This window comes from Eumetopias jubatus, unplaced genomic scaffold, assembly GCF_037043125.1.
Source record: "Eumetopias jubatus isolate StellerSeaLion01/CBP00866 unplaced genomic scaffold, mEumJub1_p1.0 scaffold_12, whole genome shotgun sequence".
Taxonomy (NCBI): Eukaryota; Metazoa; Chordata; class Mammalia; order Carnivora; family Otariidae; genus Eumetopias; species Eumetopias jubatus.
In genome coordinates, this window is record NW_028274818.1 from 11,695,877 (window position 1) to 11,719,773 (window position 23,897).

A 23,897-nucleotide genomic window follows, 5' to 3' on the forward strand; every position below is an offset into this window, starting at 1 on the left:
AAGTTAACATCAATCACCTCAGATAAAAAAAAAATCACCTCACGTAGTTAGAAATTTTTTCTTTCTTGTGACGAACACCTTTAAGATCTACTCTCTTAGCAACTTTCAAATACACAATCAGTATTGTTAACTATAGTGGCCATGTGGTACATGACATCTCCACAACATACTTACCTGCAAACTGGAGGTTTCTACCCTTTGACCCCTTCCATTCTTAACTCAAGCAACCAAGGGATTGTTTGGATGGTCTTAGCTGAACTTATGTTGTTAAAGATGTTAGACAAAATCAGACACTGAAGGACACTGCTAAGGCCAGATTTTAATCAGTAACAACTATTGCAACAAGGAAAAGAGTCTGGCATAAGTGACTTCAACTTCAATTTGCACAGAGGTGAGTGGGCACTTTAAGGGGAGAATGCTAGAGCGCTGGTCAGGGAAGTGAAAAATCACAACAAAGTGGGAAAGGGGCTTGCTCCCTAGGAAACCCACTGAGTTCACTACCTGGAGCTTATCAAATTAGGCTCCCGTGGGCCCACAGATGTAGCAGCATGCCAGGGGCCCTGTTTTTAGGTGTTGGCTGGAACAAACAGCAAGTTCTTTGGGCAGCCTTGAGTTTCCTCAGGCAAGCACTTTAAGGGGAGCGAGTTTCACCCCAGAGATGTAGCTCTCAGGTGTTGCAAACTATGCTGGTGCTTGTTCCAGTCTTTATGGGCCAAGGTTGAGGCTGGTCAAGTCAGAGGAACCTGGGGGCAGTTTGCTCAGAGAGAATGAGGAAATGTGGGGGGATCTTTCTCTAGAACTTTTCTTATTTCATGTTCCTGTCAAAATAGACAGTGAAGCACAACACTAATAGCATCAACTAATTTATTAAAAAAAAAAAACAAAAAACTGTGGTCACTACATCCTGCTATAGAAATCCCATCAACGTAACAGAACTCGTACACAGCATAGCTTGTCTGTAGAAATGAAGCCAGAGCTGTTTCCGCGGAGGAACACGGGACTCAAACCTTTATAAGCACAGAGCAGGAACCCTGAGGGCAGCGTCAACCGTCAACCGTCAACCGGAGACGTTCCCGGCCCATCCTTGATTCTCCTGCGAAACACAACAGGAAGCAAATTCATCTGGATGATGACATAAACAGAAGGAATCCTGGCTGATTTTAAATGAAGACTTCTAACAAAGAAGCTTTGGGGAAGGAATGCTCTTGGGTGGAAAACATTCTTTACAACCAAACTCCACAACTGCTACTATTTACAGTTTTTCACGACAAATGGAAAACCAAATATACTCTCTTGCTTTGTTTTGTTATCTATTTGTTTATTTATTCACTTGAGAGAGAGAGAGAGAGAGAGCATAAGCGTGTGGGGCGGGGGAGAGGCAGGCAGAGGGAGAAGCAGGGTCACCACTGAGCAAGGAGCCCCACGCGAGACTTGATCCCAGGACTCGATGGGATCATGAACTGAGCTGAAGGCAAATGCCTAACTGACTGAGCCACCCAGGCATCCCCAAACCCTCTTGTTTTGAATAAACCACTGGGGCCTTTGACAGTGTGAAAAAGGTTTTCCTTTCTCTGTCTCTCCTTCAATAACCAGAATGGGGAACAAGCAGATTTAGTAACACCCGGCCCCGCCGGACGTCTCATGATCTTCCCTGCACTTAGCTCTTCTAGTGTTGTCTGCTCCCCACAAACCATAATCCTGATATGTATGAATTATATGCGAGCATTTATTACCTGCAAGACTCCTAGGTTGACACAACAAACCTGCAGGCGTTTCCTCCCCCCCCGCCCCCTCCCAAACCCCTGCACACAGAAACTTACAGTCCGATTTGTAGAATATACATATGGTTACCGAAGTTTAACCTAGTAAATCTGAAGATCTAATTGGCTTTATTAGGTGATTTATGAATGGGGCAGCATCTCAATCTAGCAGCTGTACAAAACGGAAGGACTTCATAGGCAGAAGCGGGACTGGACAATTAGCAAAAGAAAGGATGATTTCAGGCAAAGTCACCTTCCCTTAGGGGAAGAGCAGGGGGTTTATTAGGTGGATTACCTTATCTTCCCGGGGTAGGGGTGGGCATGGAGAGAACCCTCATGACTGATTATAGATGGGTGCTGACCAGAAAATTCATGACTGACCAAGACTACATTTCTGGAAGAGATTAAAACTGAAATTAGGTTAGGTACAAAGACTCCATTTGGTGATGTGGCCTGGCATAAGTGACTTCATCTTGGGCCGATAGAGTTGTTTGGTTTTTATTATAGTATAAATAAATCTACAAGTATATAAATATAAGGCGAAAAATGAATAAGACCCTGTGGGAAGTTGAAGTAGTCTAGTGATATGGAGATTCAAAGAAAGGAGAAATAACTTTTGCCTGGAGTTGAGAGAAAGATTCCTTCCTTGTTGAGAAAGGCCCCAAAAAGCATACTTCCGAATGGGGAGCTCCCCATGGTGCCAGGAGAGCAACTGAGAGCGGTGTAAGAAGGAAATGCCCCACCAGATTTGGAGTGATCTATGTTGGATACCCCGTTAGAGGAAGAGAGAGTTTTTACCTATGCCACATCTAGATCTTGTTTCCTTCCTTTTGTGGATGAATAATGATGTTTTAAGGCCTGAAAACCCATCTTCTGTCCAGTTAGTTCCCCTAATTTAAAAGCCATCACGATGATAAACACTTTCTCTCACATCCTGCTTTTCTCCTAAATACACTGCATCTGGGTATTTCCTTCCAGTTCAAAGTTCTTGCAATTTGTTTTAATGTTTAAGAACAATAAGAAAAGGACCACCTTCCCCATTCATATTTATAGTGATGTATGTACCTCAGGATTTTAATATTCTGTGGGGAAAGCCTTGTGGATTTCAGGTGTCCTACTGGGAGCCCCTAAGTCTAGAGACTGGGACTTTTCTAGCCAATTATTAGTGATAAGGAGAACAAAGGCAAGAGAAATGTCGATAAAATTAAATTTCCTTACAACTTGCAGCCCCTGGATAAATACCTGAGACGTGCAGTGTTAACATTCCTCAAGGAACTCAGAGCTGCTTTAATGTTAATCCTTTGCTAGAAACTAAAAGCAACCTTAGCTTGACAATAGCCAGACCTCCAGGATCCTGTAATCTTCTTTAACATACAGAAATCCCTTTAGAGATAGATTTCTGTTCTCTCTACTCCCCCAACTTAAAAGTATGTAATCAGTCAACCTCACAATCACAGTGCATCTCTTTCAGCCCATGGGTTCTGTCCCTGTGCTATAATAACAGCACCTTTTTGCACCATAAAATGTCTCAAGAATTCTTTCTTGACCCTTGTGCTCAACAACCCGCATCATTAGGGCTCTTAATGAGAAAATCCTAAGGGCGCCTGGGTGGCTCAGTTGGTTAAGTGTCTGCCTTTGGCTCAGGTCATGATCCCGGGGTCGCGGGATGGAGCCTGGAGTTGGGCTCCCTGCTCAGCGGGGAGTCTGCTTCTCCCTCTGCCTCTCCCCCTGCTCATGCTCTCTCTCTCTCTCTCTCTGAAATAAATAAGTAAAAATCTTAAATAATAATAATAAAAATAAATAAACACCTAGCAGGGCATGCATTTTACCGAGGCATGCACTAACTCTTCTCTGCACAGCCCTGCCTCACATGCATGCACGTGAGGCACCCCCCTTTCCCCTGCCTGGAGGGCCTGGGATGTGCCCTTCAACAGACCCCAGTGCCAGGAGACAGCAGCACGGAGAGTGTGTACATGAGTCCCTGCCGGCCCCAGGAGGCCAAGGTCAGGGACTGGGGCGGTCACGTGACTCCCCCGGTTCCAGGGTACAAATGACAACAACGTTGCAGGAAATGCCCAGGCTACAGCAGAAAACCCTGGGGCCTGGCCTCGCACATTGTATTTTCTGGCTCAGCCAAGAGGCATTGTAGCAATTAAACAAATAAACGGCAGTCTTGGCCTTGAACTCCAAAGACTTCTGGCATGCTCATGCTTCTCCCTCCCCCTCACCCCACCCCGTGCCTTCCCAGTTGCTCAGGGCAGAATCCGAGAGAATTCTTTGATTCCTCGCTTTCCCTCCCCCCTATGCCCACCTGGGCAAGTCCAGTTCCTCTGCTTTCTCAGCAGGGAGCCCTCTCATGGCCCAGGCCATGGGCTCTGCCTCCCCTCCTCACTTCAGCCTTGCCCACCCCAGGCCCACCCTGTCCCCACTGCAGCTCGGGGAGACTTTTCACCGTGGAATGGACTCCAACACCACTCCCTCACCCTATACGAAGAACCCATCCAAAGTGTCCCCTTCAGGCACCCTCACTGCCCAAGTCCATGGGGACAGGCGCTGCACTTGTCGGTCACCAGCATGCCATCCCAGCCCAGTGTCGAGCACAGAGTGATGCTCAGGGAACACCTGTTGGACAGCTGTGAGTGACTGAGCCTGTAAAAGAACCAGGCAATTGATAAATGAAGGACACCACACAGCCAAGCACCCTCCTCTGACTCTCCAAGATATGTGCCACGGTGGGGTAGGGAGAGGTCCCGAGCAGAAACCCACGTATGTGACCTCAGGCCAGCCTGGAGTCCCAGGAATTCCCCGGGGAAGCCTCGCATGCCGAGCCTTCCAGAGATCACCACCCAGCATACCAGCTCGCGCCCTCTGGGATGTCTGTCTTTGTCCGCTCATCCGCAAAGGTCCCCTGAACTCCTGCTAGGTCACAGGCGTTGTACAAGGCACAAAGGATACAGCAGTGAACTGCACGGTCCCTGCCACCGTGGAGCCTATGTTCCAGGGGTAGGAGTGATGCCTCACACAAGCAAGCAGCCAGTAGATGGACACGTACCTGCAGAGGGGGATGGTCAGGAGTGGGGTGCTAGGCCGGAGAGTCACATCCTCCAACGGTGTGAGTGGGGGTTGGGCTCCTCACCTTCTCTGCCTCAGCCTCCTCATCTGTGGAATGGGCTGAGGACAGTCCCTCCCCGGAGGGCACTGTTAACACAGAAGTCAGGTCCTGCCCTTGTCTGCTCAAAGCCTGCAGAGGTGCCTCGCCTCGATCTGAAGGAGAGCCACGTCATCTCCACGGCCCCCAAGGCCTGCAGGATGGCCTGTCCCCAGCTCCATGCCCCCAACTCCCTCTGGCCACCCGGCTGCTCCTCATCAGGCCAGGCAGCACACGGGCCAAACTCCATTCACTTCGAGATCAGACCCGGGTAGCGCCATGGCCAGTCCCCTGACCTGCCTGGTCAGTGTCCCACCCTCCCTGTGCCCGCACACACTTTCTATACACTCAGGACAAGGGGCAGCGGAGCGCTGCAGCAGGTTTGTTCCCAGTGAGCTTTCTCGTGCTGTCACCAAGTACGAGACCTTGTTAATCGCTTTCCTCCTTGTTCCCAAGCACGGCTGTCTGGTAGAATTGTCTGGGCTCATGCACGCTCCAAAGATCTTTGTTTTGTGATTTTTGTTGGACACAAAACAATAAACAGGGAACAGTTTTGCTCTAAAGGCACCACAAAGCTTCTTAGAAATTTTTGTGCCGTTTCCTTTCTTTTCTTCCTTCTTTTTGTGTCCCCCTCCCCGGCACCTACTATATGCAAACATCAGGCTGGGGGCAGCATGGGGAATCGCACGTGTTAACAACTAATTCTAACATAGAGCAGATACAGAGCAGATTAAAACGGAGGCTGAGACTCAGGACAGGCGGGAGGCTGCCGTGTCCAGAAGAACTGATTCATTCCAGCAGCTGAGATGAGGGAAGGCTGCACGGAGGAGGAGGCCCCGAGCTGAGCCTTCCTGCTGAGAGAAGCAGAGTTCCAAGTACAGGGCTGGGAGGCAGCTGACAGAAGGGCGGGGGCAAAGGTCAGGGCTTGGCCTCTGCGGGCCTGCCGTGGGGACCCTTGGTCAGGAGGGAGGGCAGGCCGGAGGGTGGGGTGGGACTGGGGGAAACAGCAGCAGCCAGATAACAACCTGATCCCTCTTCTGGACAAGGGATTGAGGCTGCTGGGGAAGTGATTCCTATTGTTTCTGTTTCCTTCTCAGGGGCCTGCGGAGAGGAGGTGGCAGGCCTGCTGATGGTCAGGGTGGCCTTGAGAGCTCCTTAAGAGGTCAAGAGGGAGGAAGAATAGGAAGTGGCCCCCTTGAAGAAAGAAAAGATAAGCAAGATCAAAGTACAAAGAGACGGGATTTTTGTCAGAGGGAAGCTGCAAGAATATCCCTCCAACTCAGGGCACCAGGGCCAGGGGATCCTAATAAGGCGCCATCCGCTTCAACCGTACCCGGGTCCAGAGAAGTAAAGGGACTGGTTCAAAGCCACACAGCCGATTGCTTTCCTGACTCCCTGTGCAGTGCTCAGATTACTTCTGTGGCTGAGAGCAAGCGCAAAGGAAGACCCAGATCCCTTCCCCCTCCAAAGTTCGGTGTTAGCAGAGGATGGTCCCCAGTTCCCAACCAGGCAGGATGTCCCCTGCCCAAGTGCCCAGGAAGACCTCAGGGCCCAGGGCCTCCTGGCCTTGGAGGTCAAGGCCACCCCCACTGCCTGGTTCCAGCCCTAGCCAACCGGGAGAGCAGGGCAGGCCGTGCTTACAGTGGAAGCCACCTCCTCTGTTAAAGGTCTCCCTTCGCCAAGGTCGGTGTTCATGACTCAGGCACCCCACTCCCCACCACCCCCTGGACGCCCCTCTCCAGGCACACCGTCACTCACTTTTCTCTCCCCTCTGGACCTTTGCACATGTTCCTCCCATTGCCTGAAACTGTCTCCCCCGCCACCGCCACCCCTTCGCCCCCTAGCTCCTGCTCATCACACAGGTCCCAGCTTTGACATCCCTCACCTTGTGGGAAGCCTTCCCAAGACAGGGTCAGGGGCCACCCCTAAGGGGTGCACGCACTCTTCACACTAGATTATAATTGTCTGCAGCTATATGACTGAATAAAAGTTCCCTCAAGGCCAGACCTTACTTTTTTACTATTTCCAGAAACAAGGACATACTGAGCTCTTTCTGTGGGTTTCACTATTGTGAGAATGAATATCCTCCTGAAAACTCTACAAAGTGGATACAGTTATCAAACCCCCTCTTGTCAGATGGGCGAACTGTGATGCAGACAGGTTGAGCCTCTTGCCCAAGGTCACACAGGGAGTGAGCTGTGCAGTCAGATTTCAGAGCCAGTGCGGTGGACACCCGGCTGTGCTACCCAGATCCACCTTCCAGAAAAGACTCGGCCCCAGCTGCTGGGGATGTCTGCAGACAGCTTTTCAGCTAAGAGCACCTTCCAGACTGCCTCAGCTCTGGAGAGCCATCTTGCCCAGCGGGCAGCCCACATCCACGGACTGATCAGCATGGGGTAGAAGGGCCTGGCCATCCCGGAGCAAGTCAGGTCAACCCTGTCAGGCCATGCTGGCTTCAGCGTTCCCCGGGGGGTGGCCTGAGGCCATGGCTGGGTGTCTTCTGCCCAGTCCCGCCTCCGGCTACTGGGAGTTGAGCCCACGGCACCTCTGTCATGAGCGTGCGCTGAAGGCCACGCCTGAGCTGGGGCTTTCCACGACGTCAGCCATAAAGCAAGGGCAACATAATTATAAAGCGGGTTCAGGATTCCAAACTCAATGACATTTCACCACGTGACTGACTTGGCTTCGTAACAGCACAGCGAGCAGAAGGTAAGATACGTCACACAACAAACCAGATTAACGGAGCAGTTATCGGAAGTTAAGGAACCAAACTTGAAGTCAGTCTGTGGGCATGAAGCTGAGAAAAGGCCTTCGTCTGGTCCGGGTCGGCTCTGGGCACACATTGCCTGTTGTGTTTGAGCAGGGAAGGATCTCCGTTCTGCTCGGACATCCATCGGGCAGAGCCCTCGGTGGCAGTTAGCTTTTTGAAGCGGTCGGACAGAGGGCTCCAGTCTGAAGAGTCGGACAGTTTACTGCAAGGGTCCTCCCTTTTCGGAGGGACTGAAGCAGGCTCGGGCCCCCGCAGACCCCCTCTGCTTCTGCTCATCGTCAGTCCTGGGGCGTCCACAGCTGGTGCTGGGCTCGGCGACGTCTCGTAGCTACAGTACGCTTTACTCCTTGTGTCTTTGCTTGACACAGGCCCCTGCTTGACATGAGTGACTCCCTCTTGCTCTCTACAACCCCCTAACAACCTCCTGCACGTGACGCTGCAACCCGGGGCAGTGTGATAGCGGGGCTCACACCCACAACCACCCAGCCTGTTGCCTCCCAGTGGAGATGCCCAGCCGTCCAGCGTGGTGCAGGCATACAGCAGGTGCACAAGGCTTCTTTGCTGAATACATGAGCGGACACAAATGAAGAGGCTCCTTGGGTGATTAATGAAAGTGTATATTTGCTCTCCCGGGCCTCACAGCTGTTATGACTGAGCTCGTAGGGCCCCTGTGTGTCTGCCATGAGCCATGACCATGACCTCCTGCCCCCTGACCTCCTGAGAGCCCCAAGCTCTCCTGCTGATCCTCAGGCAGCCTGTTTGTCCTTTGAACACCGTGCCCAAAGGAGTTTACAGGACTTCTTCTGCACCCCCATGTCACAAACAGGACCAGCCCGGGTGTTGGCAAACAAGGCCAGTGGCAAGCCTAACCCAGCTCAGGGTGAAAGTGCTGAGTCCTTCCTCATCTGGAATGGCTGGAAAAGACAGAAAGCTACAAATAAGCCTTTTCCTGGAACCTCCAGCCACATGCCTCCGATCAGCAGCTCTTGAGCCCCTGCCCCCACACCAGTTCTGTGGCAGCTCTAGCTGGGTTTGTTTTAAGCAAACGGGAAGGTGGGGCTCTGCTCCCAACAGGAACCTGGAAGCCATTCCCCGTGTAGATAAAGGATGAGTTTAGGGGGAAGAGAGACAAACACTAACAGTGGAGGGGGAGCAGGCTGTGTGTCTCCCCACCCCCCCTCAGTCCCTCCCTCCCCCTCTCCCCTGTAGCAGGTTGGGGTGCAACAAACAGCACCAGGCTGGGACAGGGGAGCATCCTAACAGACCAGGTCTGGCCACTTGCCGCTGACCAAATCCAGAGGTGGTGAAACAAGAAAGGAATTTATTTCAGTGAGGCCACCACCAGGAGGACAGTGGACTGGCATTTCAAAGACTGCCTCCAAAATACAGAAAATAGTTGTGGGAAGTTCTGGGAAGCCAGGTGGTCCAATGCCAGTGGTGTTCCTGGGGTGCAGGGCGGCTTCCTGCTAGCCTGGGGGCTCAGGCACATGGCCCCCCGGGGCGCTGTGAGGAAACAGGAAGCTCTGGCCCCAGGGGAACACAGTCCCCAGGCAGTGGGAACAGTAACTGTGGTTGTGCCCAGATCACACCAAGGACGCGTGGCAAAATACAGTAACTTCAACCACCCCGACCTGGGGGCACAGATCCCTTCCCCGGCCCAGCCCCCATGTCCCGCCCTCTTTGCAGGGTACGGGAGCTCTGATGGGGGGGTCACCAAATGTGGGGCACCCCAATTGGGTGGGGGCTGGTGGCCCAGGTAGTGAGATACTTCACCCAACGCAGAATAAAAGTTTATTGAATACAGCACAAGCGATTCGCAGGCAGAAGAGCAAAGGAGAGACTGCAACGCGGGTGTGAGGGGTCACAGTATAGTGTGGAGTGAGGAGTATGGAGACGTACGGAATTTCCCCTTTTTGGGTAATCTCGGGAATGGTGCCTGGATGTAATTGGTCAGTTAAGGCCTATGGCTATTGGAAGGTGGATCGCTTAATGAACCTATTTGCACTCAGCTTTCTGGTCGCTGTGGCCCCTTTCTGCCTCGCTCAAGCTTCCATTGCTCAAGCCCGTTACCTCAAAGCAGCCTGGACATCCTGTGCCTCGCCTGTGGTAAAGCAGCTAAGGAATCTCAGCATGGTGTGAGGGGCTAGTAAGCGCCACGAATCTTTGGCTGCAGGGTTTCTAGCTACCTAGCTGGATCACATTGTTGGGCCCAGGAATGCAAATTGGATGTGATTAGGATGAAAGTTCCCTCTTCCTTGCAGTCCTTTGGGGGTAACAGAGCCAGAGAGGAACCGAGAGTCGGGGGGCAGCTGGAAGTGGCTGAAAGCAAAGCCTGAGTCCCGGTTTCAGGGCTTCCTGGCCACAGAATCACATCTAAGGATATGGTTAAGCCAGCCATCACAGCGCCTCCCAGCTAAGAGACTGCGTGCTCCTGGTCCTCCTCTGATTCCCAGCGAGACCCGGGCGGCGGGGCATGCAGAATCCGGGGGGGTGGGGGGGGTGGGGGGGTGCAGGTGGAATCTCAGGCCTGTGGCACCACGGGCATGGCTCACTGACTTACTGAAACGGAAGCTCCAAAACGCAAATCCAAGCTTAATTTTGCATGGAGAAGTAAAGGTGATAAAGGACATTTGTAAATAAGTTACATGTCTTTTTCTCCTTAACGCTACACATCTCAAAATACACAAACCATCATCCACAACAGAGTGGGGGCATGATAATAATATCTAACTCAGGGTTCTTTCCACGATGAAAGAAGATAAACAGGTAAAGTGTTTTTTCCAGCAGAAAAGTCCCTGGCAAACAAACAAAAAAGGTGTTATGTCACCACTTTCTACTTCTGCAATTCTGAACATCTCTCCTAGGCAGGGAAATACACACGAATTATTTCCCCCCATTTTGAATTTTTTTATAGATTTTATGTATTTATTTGACACACACATAGAGGCAGAGAGCACAAGCAAGGGGGAGCAGCAGAGGGAGAGGGAGAAGCAGGCTCCCTGCTGAGCAAGGATTCCCCACTCGATGTGGGGCTCCATCCCAGGACCTCAGGACCATGACCTGAGCGGAAGGTAGAGGCTTAACTGTCAGAGCCTCCCCGCATTTTGAATGGAGAAAGCAGGTCTGGTTGGAAGGGGTTTGCTCTGGATTTAAAGACCCAGTAAAAGGAAGGGCTCGCTCTTTGCTCCGTCTGTACTTTGGGCCTCATTTCTGTATCAGCTTTGAACCAGACACGCTTGTTTAGAGCCTTGTCAGCAGGTTATGCAAGCGAATCACCTGAGAAACGCCTGTTAAAAAAACAAAACAGCCAAGCCAGTCCTGGCGGTGTTGAATTCTGACCCTAATTTGTGTCCCAGATGGAGCTGCAGGGTGCAAGGTGCTGAGCACTCCTGCAGGGGAGATTAGGCCTGGACATCCAGCAACCAAACTTTTGTTCTGCCCTCCTCCCTTCCCCTCCAAGACCTGCCCCTCTGTGGCTTTCACACCTACCAGGCTCTGGCACTGAGCCTTCTAGAAAATCTGAAGAGACCTCCTTTTCCTGGTGAACTTCAGTGGAGTGATTTGGCTCAAAAACCTTGCCTCCTAAAAAAAAAAAGTTCCCATGTATTATTTTTCCCCACATTTCCCCGTGAATGGTCAAAGGAATTTGAAGATTTTGTTTTTTCTCAGGCTTTTGGGCAAACCACAGAATCTCTCAAATACGGCCTTTACAAGGATGCTGAGGGCATTATTTTTCCCCTTTAACTCTGTATATAATTTGTATTATAAAATACATTTAGAGAGAGAGCTATAAAGGTTTCAAAAGTTTGGGGGGGCACCTGGGTGGCTCAGTCAGTTGGGTGTCTGCCTTTGGCTCGGGTCATGGTCCCAGGGTCCTGGGACCGAGCCCCAAATCAGGCTCCCTGCTCCGCGGGGAGCCTGCTTCTCCCTCTCCCACTCCCCCTGCTTGTGTTCCCTCTCTCGCTGTGTCTCTCTCTGTCAAATAAATAAATAAAAAAAATCTTAAAAAAAAAAAAGTTTGAGGATGATGGCATCACAAAGTTAAATTCAGTTTATCGGTGCTCCTGCAGAGTCGGGGGCTGGGGGGAGGACATCGTGGGGGCAAACCCCACAGCAGCAGCTCCCTGAATCTGAGCCTGCTGGGAGGGTTTCCCAGCCCCAGGACCACTGTCTGCGAGGGCGCCGCTGTGCCTGGAGGACTACTGGAAGGTGCAGGAGGCCTGAGCTCAGGTCCTGCTTCTTGGTCACAGACGCCAGTCGGGGGTTTTCTGATAAAGTGCAGGTGCGGGGCAGAAAGGGACAGCAGGGGCGATTCCAAAGTGGCTGAAGATACCAAGGTCCCCCACTTCCTGCTTTGCTCTCTGCCTAACAGCCGGTGGACACATGTGACCCCCGCCCTGCCAGGGAGTATAATCTGAGGCAACCCAGGACCACTCTGCTTCTCTTGACCTGCTTGTGTTATTGTGATTCATAATCAGAAATATATAGTTGGTGGGACACCTGGGTGGCTCAGTCTGTGAAGCGTCTGCCTTTGGCTCGGGTCATGATCCCAGGGTCCTGGGATCCAGTCCCGCATCCGGCTCCCGGCTCGGCAGGGAGCCTGCTTCTCCCTCTGCCACTGTTCCTTCCCCCCCGCCGTTTATGCTCTGTCTCAAATAAGTAAAATCTTAAAAGAAAGAAAGAAATACAGAATTGGTCTTGGTCCTTGTTCCTGGCACAAGCTCCTAAAACCCTTTTGGAATTTCTAAGTCCTGAGAGCAGGCAAGGTGTCTTTTGTTATGCTAAGAGGCAAGCCTCCATGTTGCCCAAAGAACCAACCCTGTGATTAAAAGATTTGGAACTTTCCACCTCCCTCCAGAACTCCTGGGAGAGGAGAGGGGATGGACATTGAATTCTATTATCAATTGCCACTGGCTTAATCAATCACCCTATGTAATGACGTCTCCCTAAAAACAGGCTTCGGGAGACCTTCCAGGTTGGTGAACACACTGGAGATTTGGGGAGACGGGTGTGTTTGGAGAGGCATGGAAGCTCTGTACCCTCTCCTCAGACCTTGCCCTGTGCATCTCTTCCATCCAGCTGCTCCTGAGTTGGATCCTTTTTATAATAAACAGGTAAAGGGAGTAAAATGTTCCTCCCAGTTCTGTGTGCCGCTCTATCAAATTAACAGAACCCAAGGAGGGTATTGTTGGAACTTCCGATCTTTAGCTGGTCCATCAAAAGCACAGGTGGCAACTTGGACCAGTCTTGTAGGACTAAGCCCTTCCACCTGTGGGATCTCCGATGCTCTCTCCAGAGAATAGTGCTAGAATGGAATTAAACTGTAGAACACCCAACTGGTGTCAGATAGCTGCTTGGTGGTGTCGGAAAACTCACACATCCCCACTGGCTGCACTGGGTACACTTCCCTCCCACCAAGCCCTTTCCCACCGCTTCTGTGGAGACTCAGTCAAAGGGCATGTTACATATGCCTCGCCTGGGGCTGGCACCTGCCAGGTCCCCCTCCCCCGCCCCCACCCCCGGCTCAGGTCAGATCCCAGGCTCCCACCTGGGGAGTCCACTGGCAGTTGCAACCTGCAGCAGCCCCCGGGGGCCAGCATTTCCCCATCTTCTAAGCCACTAGTGAAAAACGCAGCTTCCTGGTCCCACCCGAGCCTCTCAATCAAAATCGTGAAACCCCAATAGAAATGTAAAGATGGACGGAAATTAAGATGGACACACTCATGCTTTAGCAAGGCGTGACTTTAAACAAGTTTCTCTCTTCGTTCCTGAAGCCTCTCCCTCTCCCCCCTTCGCTTTTCTGTAAAATCCTTCATTCCAGGAGCTCGGTAGGATGCTGATACGTAGTAACGTAGTAACAACACTCCGATGGCCAGAGCCATTTTGAAGACAGGGTGAACAGATTCCTATTGAATCTGCCCCGATCCTGCGTTTTTCTCTAAGACTCCTCAGCCTTTTTACCCTGGGTGGGCTTGCAGTCTTGGAGGCACTAGCCAGCTGCAGTCTCCTTTGCCTGGCAAAGTAATAAACCCAGACTCTGTCTTCAAGCTACCTATTTTGGCTCCGGGGCACAGCAGTCAGTTTTCAACTATTGGACGTTCTGGAAATGTTCACTTCCAACAAATGCAGGAGCTGAGACAGGAGTCTCAGCTGAACCCTATTCTGCTGGGTTTCCTGAGAACCGCCCCCCCTTCCCCTCAAGACCTAAGCAGAGTTCCAGATGAATCGGGGACCCTTTCCCTCCCCTTGGGCCTTGGGGCAGCACTGGGCTCCTCGTGGTGGCTTGGGTGCCCCAGGGAGGTCCCCGTGTGAAGTCAGCCTTGGCTGGACGCTGCAGGAACCTCAAGCAAGGCTGGAAAGTGAGGGGGAGAAAAACTTCATACACAGACACGTTCCACAAATTGAGGGTTTTATTTACATTATAGACCAGGAAAAGGATACAAAAGAAGCTTCTTGGTCAAGCGTGTAAAGGCAAAGCTCTAAAACTCAATTCTCAGTAGGGTGTGGACCCGGATATTTAAAGAAAAAAAAAAAAAAAACTGAAGACAGAGAAACAGGCAAAAAGGTAATCTGCAACACGGATGCCCTGTCCCCGGGGGAAACGAACCCTCTGGGAGTTTGGACAAGGTCATCTTCTGTACACAGGCATCTGGCTCCCGGGACAATCCCTGCGAGGTTCTGACTGATGACATTTCTAGGCTGATTCTTAATCAGACGATTCCAATTTCTGGGCCAAATATACCTGGCCTGATAGTGTCTCCGATTTGGGGATGGGATGGGGAAGGTCTTCACCGGACAGGCCTTGGCAGCTCTGGTCCCTTCCAGGGTCACACTTCCGTTCCTCCGAGGGGACTCAGCCGACTTCTCCAGGGCGGGTCAGCATCCCTGGGCCGCCAGGGAGGGACATGCTCCGAGCCCATCACAGGCTGCCTCCTCCTGTCACCTGTGGGCTGCAGAGGCCTGGCTCTCCCACTAAACTCTGCTTGGCTTTTCCTCCCACTTTGGTCTCTTTTCCCCGAGTCTCAGTGTGCTCAGGCCAGCTCTTATCCTCTTTCAGCATTTGAGTGAAAACAAGACCGTTTGTTTTCTCTTTTCCTCACAAATATTAACGATGCAGAACTGGATCTAAGTTCATCCTCAACATGAGCCTCCAGAATGTCTAGCTACAACTCTCTCCTACACCGGTTCCTTTTTCTGTCCATCTGTCTGTCTTCCCCAGCCACCTTCTCCACGTTCTGGTGCCACCTGGTTGGCTTGACCGGTGAGGCATGAGCACCGAGGCCTCCTCCGCAAGGCCTGGGGAACTGCTCAGGGCAACACGCAGGTGCTGCCGCCCACCCTACAGACTGATCAGCAACAACTATTTGGGCTTCTGGATATTCTGGCAACAGTCCGAACAGGGGCCTATCACGGGGGTTGGCGGAGGGGTACGGTAAGAGGAGCCTCCTCTTTCTTTCCCCTCCCTGGCCAATGATCCAATGGCAGTCCCTGCGTCATCCTGGGCGGAGTGTCCAGCCCAGGACCCATGCGGCACTGAGCTCTGAATCCAGGTGAGATGCGGACCAGCTTGGCAGCCCCAAAGAGGAAAGGATGCTACAAAGGCAGCCAGTGAGAGCTCATGGGACCCCGGGGGATTTTCAGCACCAGCCATGGCACCCCTAGCCCCCCAGCATCCCTGGTCCCTACCCGGAGCTGCAAGCCCAGCCCACCTAAGGTTTCCCAGGGCTGATAAACCAGGCCTGGCTCCCCACCTTCCGCTCCTCCTGTCCACCATCTTTCTACTTCCAGCACACCTGTCTCCTACTTACTGGTTCCTTCTCTAAATCACACACTTTCCTTGCCAGGCACCATGTCTCCCTCTCTCCCAAGACAAAACGCCTCTGGGTGGCTAGGTGCAGTCGGTGATGGTGCCTGGCAGCTGAGTCAGGAGGCCCGGCCATCGGCCAGCCACTGGCCTGGCCCGGGCCCCATGGCATGGCTCCCTCCAGCCACCTCTACAGCCCACCCGGCCTGCCTCTGCGCCCCCTTCCTCCCACCAGGCCAGCAACACATTCCTGTCACTGGGGGGGTGGGCGGAGGGGAGGGCAGGGGGGGATCACAAGCTTTATCTGCTTTAAACAGTCACACACGTCATCAACAGTTTTCAAAGCATCCCCACCTTCAAAGAGATTTTCCTTCCTTCCTTCTTCTTCTCAAGCCCATAATTATACCCCTGGTGACAAAGGGGTGGAGAAAGGAGCTGGGGCACATGACAAACAGCTTCTCTGCTGGCCCCAGAACCGAGGCAGCCAAGGGCTGTGAGCGCCATGTCAGCCTGTGACCCTTCCAGAACATAACAAATCGTCAAAATCCCCGTCCCGCCTTGTAATCACCCCTCCGCTACCCACCCAGAGTGCTCCCGTCTGCCAGGTGTCTGCCTCTGGGTCAGCCCCCCGCCACCTCCGCATGAAGCCTTCGGTGTTTGCACACTGTAACCCCAAACCTAACATGGGCCTGATTCTCTGCGGGATTGTCCATCGGAGCCACAGGCGTCCTAGAGTCATGAGAAAAGCTCAGCGGATGGGCAGGGACGTTCCATTCCTAGCATTCATCCAATGCAACAAGGAAAGACATTGATTTCCTCCAAGGATTCTGTGGGTTCAGGTCTAAGATGGTCCCAGAGCGGAGCTTCCATCCGTGCTGGTGAGTCTGCCCCCGCAGCTCCCACTAGCGGACGAACGAGACCACGCTAGTGGCTACTCCAAACGGGGCAGAGTAGGCCGCAGCGAAGCCTTGCAGGCCGATGACCACGTAGCGGCATCCCTTGGTGACCACCTTCCCAACATTCTGTTTTTCAGGAGAGAAGAGAAAAGCAAAGGGGCGTGTTAGGCAACGCTGTAGTCCCTCACACGCCATGGTGACCTACGTAAAGGACCATTCTGCCGCATTCTCTCAGGGCAAATCATCTTGCAAAGTACTTTCAAGCGCTGCACACTTCCAGATAGCTTGGACGTCCTGATTCAGAGGTCAGCGCCCCATGGGTCCCGTGCTAGATGCTCCCCCAGGATGACCCAGGGGCTGCCACTGGACCACTGGCCAGGGAGGTGAAAGCCGACAGTAGTGAGGCTGCTAGCTCTAAAACCAAACCGGTTTTGTTGCCAAAGTAGGCTCCATGCCCACCAGGGGCTTGAACTCAGGGCCCTGAGATCAAGAGTCCCGTACGTGCTCTACTGACTGAACCAGCCAGGCGCCCCTGGTTTTATTGTTAAGCCAAAGCGTACTCTTCTCTGTTCCAGCCCAGTCACTGCATCTTCTGGAAGCTGGGCCTAGTGTCCCTCCCTTCACCTTTATCTGAAAGCCCACCCTGCCGACCCTCTATCTCCAGGGCAGATTCCTGTCCAACCCGCACCCATCTCCAGAGTCTCCCACTATTCTCAGACTGCTGCATCCTCCAGTACAATGATTAACCCCTTGAAGGTAACGACTACGCCCTGCTTTCTTGCTATCCACTCCTTTTCTGTAGGGCCTGGTGCTGGACAGGGGACATCCCAGGGATTCAAATGGAATGGCAACAGGAAGCATAGAGAACCCCCCCCCCCGCCGCCCACTCATATCGATGGTGCTGCCCACCCCACCCCCCCTTCTGCTTCCCACCCCCAACTTTCGTCATCACTCTCAATGACGTCAACATCCATGTGGGTGACTTGGACCCTACCACCCACCTTGTCTCTCAGCCCCCTGACCTTCCCAACTCCAATAAGCACCTAAAATTCCTGGTTTCACTCAAAACCCCTGATCACAATCACAAAGCTCAGGGCCAGCGCTGCCTGGCAAACCTGGTCTGTCTGTCTAGCAAGCTGACCTTCCCTCTCTCCCAGATGAAGGGGCTTTCTTGTGCTCCTTGCTGTAGCCCCAGCACCCAGAAAAGGCCCAGATCTTTCCTTTGGAACCTCGAAGCCTCCATAAGGAGCCCCGGGAAAGAGCCAGGTAACATCTACGGCTTCTCTAGACACTGACTCCTGGCATTGTGCCCATTGACTTCTCAGTGAGACATTAGGGTACATGCGTGGGGTGGAGGGTGGCATGAGGTTGCTAAGAGAGACATCTCCTTAAATGTATAATAAGATCCAGTGGGAGAATTTTACTTCCCTCCCTGAAATAACAGTAACAAAAAGACTGTTCTCTGGGAGCAAGTGTAACAGTCCTTTACGGTCCTTTATAAGCAATGCCAACCAGAATCACAGATGGCCTGCACTAAACTTGACATTTTTGGCCCTTGGACATCCACTTTCCTCAGCGTGCTATTTGCAAAAACTGCTCGTCGCTTCATCTTTGCCATTTAGAAAAAAGCTACTAAAATACCTCATTAGCTGGAATACTGTCAAAACACAGGTTCGAGAAAAGTGATACAAAGAAATGTAAAATAGCTATTGATGACCATTTCGGTGTCATTTGAGGGAGGTTTTGTATTCTTTGATGTGGGTCAACCACAACCACATTATTTTCAACCCAAATAATCTCTTGGAGAAGCAGTGAGGCATGGGGGACCCAGGGGAGCGAGTAGGCTGAAGAATGGCCCCCCGGTCCCAAGAACCTGTAAATATGTGGCTTTATAGGGTCAAAGGGATTTTGCAGATGTGATTAAATTAAGGATCTTAAGATGGGGGAGATGGTCCTGGATTATCCAGGTGGGGCCAATCAGTATAAGGGCCACTACATAATTATAAGGACCCAAAGGAGGACCACCGTCCTTGTTAAGAGGGACACAGGGGTCACACAGAAGGCAATGTCACAACAGAGAGATCTGTGGACCTGCACTGCTGGCTGGGATACGGGAGGATGGGGACCCTGGAAGCTGGAAAGAGCATCGTAACTGGTTTTTCCCTGGGGCCTCCAGGGGAACCAGCCTGCGGACCTTAGCACAGTGACACTGATTTCGGACTTCTGGCCTCCAGACCTGTACAGCTGGTGTTGGTCCTAAACCACCACGTTGGTGGTGATCTATTACAGCTGTCCGAGGATGCCACACTTTCTGGGGGTTCTCTGGATTCAACTAACCCCCAGGGAAGTCAGGGATTCCCAGCATCCAGTTTCAAAAAAAAAAAAAAAACCCAAACAAACAAAAACAAAAACAAAAACAAAAACCCGGCTGCCAATGAAGATCACTTTCCCCTGAACATGAAGATCAAGTCTTCAGTTTTTTGAAATGTGGTGAGGACCGAGGCACAACGCTGAGCCAGGCGATCAGCTACAGACGGAGGTTTTTTTTCTGAGTTACTGTGTTCTGATTAAAAACGAATCAGAAAGTCAACAGTCCTACAGGGTCTCTCCTTCACCCTGAGCCAGCAGCCAACAGTCACAAAAGCCTTGCCACCTGCCAGGCAAGCTCAGAGATCTCTGCGGGGAGGGCATTTACTCTTGCCCATAACCCTCGATTCACCCCATGTCACTCATAAGGAAACTGAGGCGAAGTGGTGGGCCCAGCCCAAGGTCACCAAACCTACAGGGCGCAGGGCAGGGCTTGAGCCTGGCAGCCGGGCTCCGGTGCCCCTGTCCTTACCTGCTGCCACCCTCCAGCATGAGGACAATTTTTCTCCCTCTTGAGCTAAAGGCTACTCCACACATTGTATTACCCCCTCCGACCCTCTCCCAGCTGCCTGATGGACAAAATGTACTTACTTTCCTCATCCACACCCCTCCTGCGGCTCTCAGGGGTGCCTGGGAAAGGCGACCTCTCATCTTAAGTTTTGGGGGTTAGTCCCCTCAACCCAACTGCCAGGTGAGACTCCTGCCTCCCAGCTTGGCTACCCTCCAGCTGTAAGGCCTCGAACTGCACACCTTCCTTAAACTCCAGCTTCCACCGCTGCAAAATGGTGGGGGGCCCCCCGCTTTCCAAAGTTCTGGGCATGACTCAGGGGTCTCACCCATGAAATGCGCAGCAGAGCTCTTGGCATGCTGCAGCCGAACAACAAACATCTGTTCCTTCCCCTCGCCTGGACCCAGAAAATGGCCCTTTCCTAACAATGAAAGCACCACGTGAACACGAGCATCATTACTTACAAATGACCAGGGAACGCTGCTGGGCAAGAGTCCAGGCACACAGCCCCTGAGCCCCGAGCCTCCTTCGAGAGGCTGGACCAGCTGGACACTGGGGCCCGCGCCTGGCTGGGACCCCAGGGCAGCAGGAGAGAAGAAACCCTTTCGTATGTCACGAAGGCCCAATGCTTCTCTTTAAACAGAAGCAGGAAGACACTCGGGTGCAGGGCTTGAGCGGTGAACAGATGATTAGGAACTGCCAAGCCCCCTTCCTTGAAGGAAAAGCCATCCATGGACAACGTGGCGCGTCCGGGGGCGCCTGGGTGGCTCAGTCGTTAAGCGTCTGCCTTCGGCTCGGGTCATGATCCCAGGGTCCTGCGATCAAGCCCCGCATCGGACTCCCTGCTCGGCGGGAGGTCTGCTTCTCCCTCTCCCTCTGCCCCTGCTTGTGTTCCCTCTCTCTCGCTGTGTCTCTCTGTCAAATAAATAAATAAATAAGAATCTTAAAAAAAAAAAAACAATAACAACCAAGAACAATGTGGCTTGCCCACAGGTCCCTCCTTATTCCACTGGGCCCAGGAAAAGGAAAGACTCACATGCTGGCTAAAGCCTGGAGACTTACCTCCCCACACCTCTAGCGGAGGCTTGGCTGTTGCCGTACATTTTCAGCAGAGGGCAGGGCTGCTCTATTCCTCCATGTTGGCACCTAACTGGTTACCTTCCCAGACACCTCCAAGAAGGTGGGAAGTTGAGGACGGAGAGGGCACATCCAACCCTAATTGGACAGTGTCCTCTCATATGGCTTCCGGTGTCTACTGAGCTAGGGTGAGACACAACCAAGCTTTTGCTGCCATAAAAATTAACCATTTTAAAGTGAAAAATTCGGTAGCATCTAGTACATTGGCGGTGTCATGCGACCAGCACTTCTACCTACTTCCAAAACATCTTCACCATCACCAAAAGAAGAGCTGCACCTGTTACACACTTGCCCCCCCCATTTTTCCTTCTCCGCAGTCCCTGGCAACCACCCATCTGCTTCCCTCTCTCTGCACTTACCTATTTTAGATATTCTATAGAAACGGAATCATACCCGCATACAGTACGTGATCCCGTGTGTCTGGTTTTTTCCACTTAGCATAATGTTTTCGAGGTTCATCTGAGACAGGGAAACTGAAGGGACCCCATTAAAAACTGCTTTTTTTCCTGCTTCTATTTTGGCCAGGACCTAGACTGTCGCCCTTCACACACCTTATAGAACAGATACTGTATGTTCTCCATGTAAAGGTCAAGGATTTAATAATTGCTTTGGAGGCTCCCAGCACAGTAAGTAACGTCTAAGGAGTGACCAGGCAGGGTGGTTCCCAGATCGCTGACTCATCAAGATCCCTGGCTCCAGGGCCTAAATGACTTACGAAGGACACCTCAACACTCGTCTTTGTTCCTAGATGCCTGAGAAGACACTTGCACCAGCCCATTATCCTCAGTAAAAACGCCAGGTCTCAGTAAAAACCCCATGCCCAGATGAGACTCACTTTTCTTTCCAGGTCTCCAAGACACTCTGTATCTATATTCTCTGTGTCTTCAATAAACTCTGCTTTCACTTCCTCTTGGCTCGAGTTCTGAGTGCCATCCTGCACGGAGCCAAGGACCCTCCAGCCAGCCTCCATCATATCCACGTTGTGGCCCGTAATGGTACTTCACTCCTTTTAATGACTGAGTAATATTTCACCATATGTATACACCACATTTTGTTTATCATTTATCAGTTGTTTCCACTTTTTGGCTATTTTGAATAATGCTGCAACGAACATGTGAATATGTTCTCTCTCTCAAATATATATATATATGTATATTTCAGTACTTATTTTCAATTATTTCGGGTACATACCTAGGAGCTGAATTGCTGAATCATATGGTAGTTCTATGCTTAATTTTTGGAAGAACCTCCAAACTGTTTACCACAGCAGTCGCACCATTTTACATTTCCATTAGCAATCTGCATAATTCTAATTTCTCCACATCCTTGCCAACATTTACTATTTTTTGTTTTTTTTTTTGTTCTTTGTTTTTTAAGTACTAGCCATCCTAGTGAGTGTGAGGTGGTACCTCGTTGTTAACCTGTGAGACCTCAATCTTCTCTGCCAAGTTCTCATGTCACCATTGATTTCAAACTGTCCCTGACTTTACAGCCTCATCCCTGAGGACTCTGTACCATGAGGCTCCGTGGTGGCGCCCCGACTCTGCCAGGTCGGGATTTCCCTGGCAGGCATGGACTTCACTAGGGCAGGACCGCACTATATCTGGTTTCTGATCTCTAGTGGTTAGCACAATCCCTGCATGAAATGAGCACCCAAAAACCATCTTCAGGTGCCAGCCTGACCTGAGATGTACAGTATCCGTTCGCCCACTGAGAGGCCAGTGGTGGTTTCTCTGTGCTCAACTGAGACCAGGAAGCGGGTAATCAGTTCTAGCAGGACTCTGAGCCTGAGAGTCCTGACCTCAGAGTTTTTAGTAATATCCTGTACCACTCACTGCCTGCCCGTACGCTGGGCCCAAAGCCGCTGACGGGCTTTTACAGGAGATGATACACCGAAGTTTCTAGGAGCAGAGACCAGATGGTTTTAGATCGGCTAAGAGGCCACTGGAGGACACAGATAATGAGACCGTGAATCAGATGGGGCCTTTGGCCAGGACACAGTGAGTTTTATGATGATCTTCTGGGTGGCCTTGTCCAGCCCCAAGGGGCTGGGGCAGAAGTAGCTTCAAGTGATCCCAGGGAGAGGCACCTGGGCACTGCCTTGGGCTTTGATCTCTGAGAAGGACACTGTCATTTTACCCCATATTCAGATTCTCTCTCTCTCTCCTCCTGTCTCCCCTCTTTCCTCTGCCCCCCAGCCCCCAAGGCAAAAGGCAGTAGTATGTCTGCAGGTCCCGGAGTACACGGATAGCCAGCTGGGGGAAGAGAAAAGTAGATTCAACAAGTGCCTATTTATGTATTGTTGAGCTCCCAGGCCCTGGACATAACCTCGGGAATGCCTGAGGAGAATAACCGAACGGTTCTCAGCTGGTGGCATATCCCGGAGAGGATGTTGCCGGAGAACAGATGAATTGGCCGGCAGCTCCCTACTTTCCAACTGGGTCACCTTCTGTAAGTCACCTAACCACTCAAATGCCTCAGTATTCCCATCTGTAAAACAGGGACACGGATTTCTGTCCCACCAACTGTGCAAGGGAGTGTAAGACACACCAGGATGAGAACCACGGGGAATGCTGGGAACGTGACCAAGCGGCCAGCCCCAGAGGGGCGGGGGGATTGGCGCCCCCTCCCCCGCCGCAAAGCTCCGGTTTGGCTCCTGTCGTTACTTGCGATTTAGTTTTCCTTCACCTCCCAGTCGACAGACGGAACCCTCTTCGGTGTCTGTTAACGAATGCTGGCCAGGGGACGCAGGGGCAGCCCAGAGAAGCTGCGCGCAGCCGGCCGGTGGGGACCCTACCGCCGCCCTCCGGGCGATCGGCCAGGAAGCGGGGGGTCGGGCCGCCCGCACCCCAAGCCCGCGGGCGGTGGCAGGCGTGGGGCCCTACCTTGCCGTACTTCTTCAGCTTCTGCCGGTACCTCCTCTTGGGCTTCTCGCCCGCGGCCGGCTCGTCCAGCGGCTCGTAGCGCTCGGGGAGGACTGCCAGGTGCACCGTGCGCGCGCTGCGGGCCCCCGGGCGCCCCGCGCTCGCCCCGCTCGCCGCCTCGTCCCCGCGCTCCGGCGGCTCCAGGAGGGCGGCCGCCTCCTCGTCCCCCTCCGCCCGCGCTCGCCCTCGGGGCCCGCGGCGCAGGAAACCACTCGCCGCCTTGCTTCGGAGCCTGGCTCCCACCGTCATGATGCTACTGCCCCGCTGGCGAAGGTCGGGGCGACAGGACGCCAACCTTAGCGCCCCGCCCGCGCCTGCGCCTGCGGCCCCGCTTGCCCGCCCCCCTGCCCGCCCCAGCCCGGACGGGGCGTGGGTAGAGGGGTGGGGGTGGGGAAATTGGGTGGCAGCGCCCCCTGGCCGCGGGGCCCGGAATTGCGCGCTCAGCCGTACCTACCTGCATCCTACCTGGCGGCCAAGGCGGGGGACACCCCGAAAGCTGCGTGCCCAGTGAACGTACGAAACACGTTCAGCCGCACTTGCAACGGAATAAATGAACCCCAAATAACGAGGCGTCATTTGCCAC

The 23,897-nt window shown here is 52.6% G+C and overlaps 1 protein-coding gene across 1 annotated transcript; it reads right to left on the reverse strand.

Annotated features, from left to right (window-relative positions):
• Window positions 1-14,070: 14,070 nt before the first annotated feature.
• Window positions 14,071-23,609, reverse strand: CUNH1orf115 (chromosome unknown C1orf115 homolog). The gene is made up of 2 exons (XM_028104655.2): window positions 23,276-23,609; window positions 14,071-16,504 (listed from the first exon to the last, which is right to left on the reverse strand). The coding sequence occupies exons 1-2, from the start codon at window positions 23,561-23,563 to the stop codon at window positions 16,385-16,387; spliced, it is 408 nt and encodes a 135-aa protein (XP_027960456.1). The 5' UTR covers window positions 23,564-23,609; the 3' UTR covers window positions 14,071-16,384.
• Between the last annotated feature and the right edge of the window lie 288 nt (window positions 23,610-23,897).

Bases quoted from the DNA above. Each gene is read 5' to 3' on its own strand.
- CUNH1orf115 (XM_028104655.2), bottom strand. From the start codon at position 23,563: ATGACGGTGGGAGCCAGGCTCCGAAGCAAGGCGGCGAGTGGTTTCCTG. The intron at 16,505-23,275 runs GTAGGGCCCCAC...CCTGAAAAACAG, and splicing joins AGCTGAAGAAGTACGGCAAG to AATGTTGGGAAGGTGGTCAC.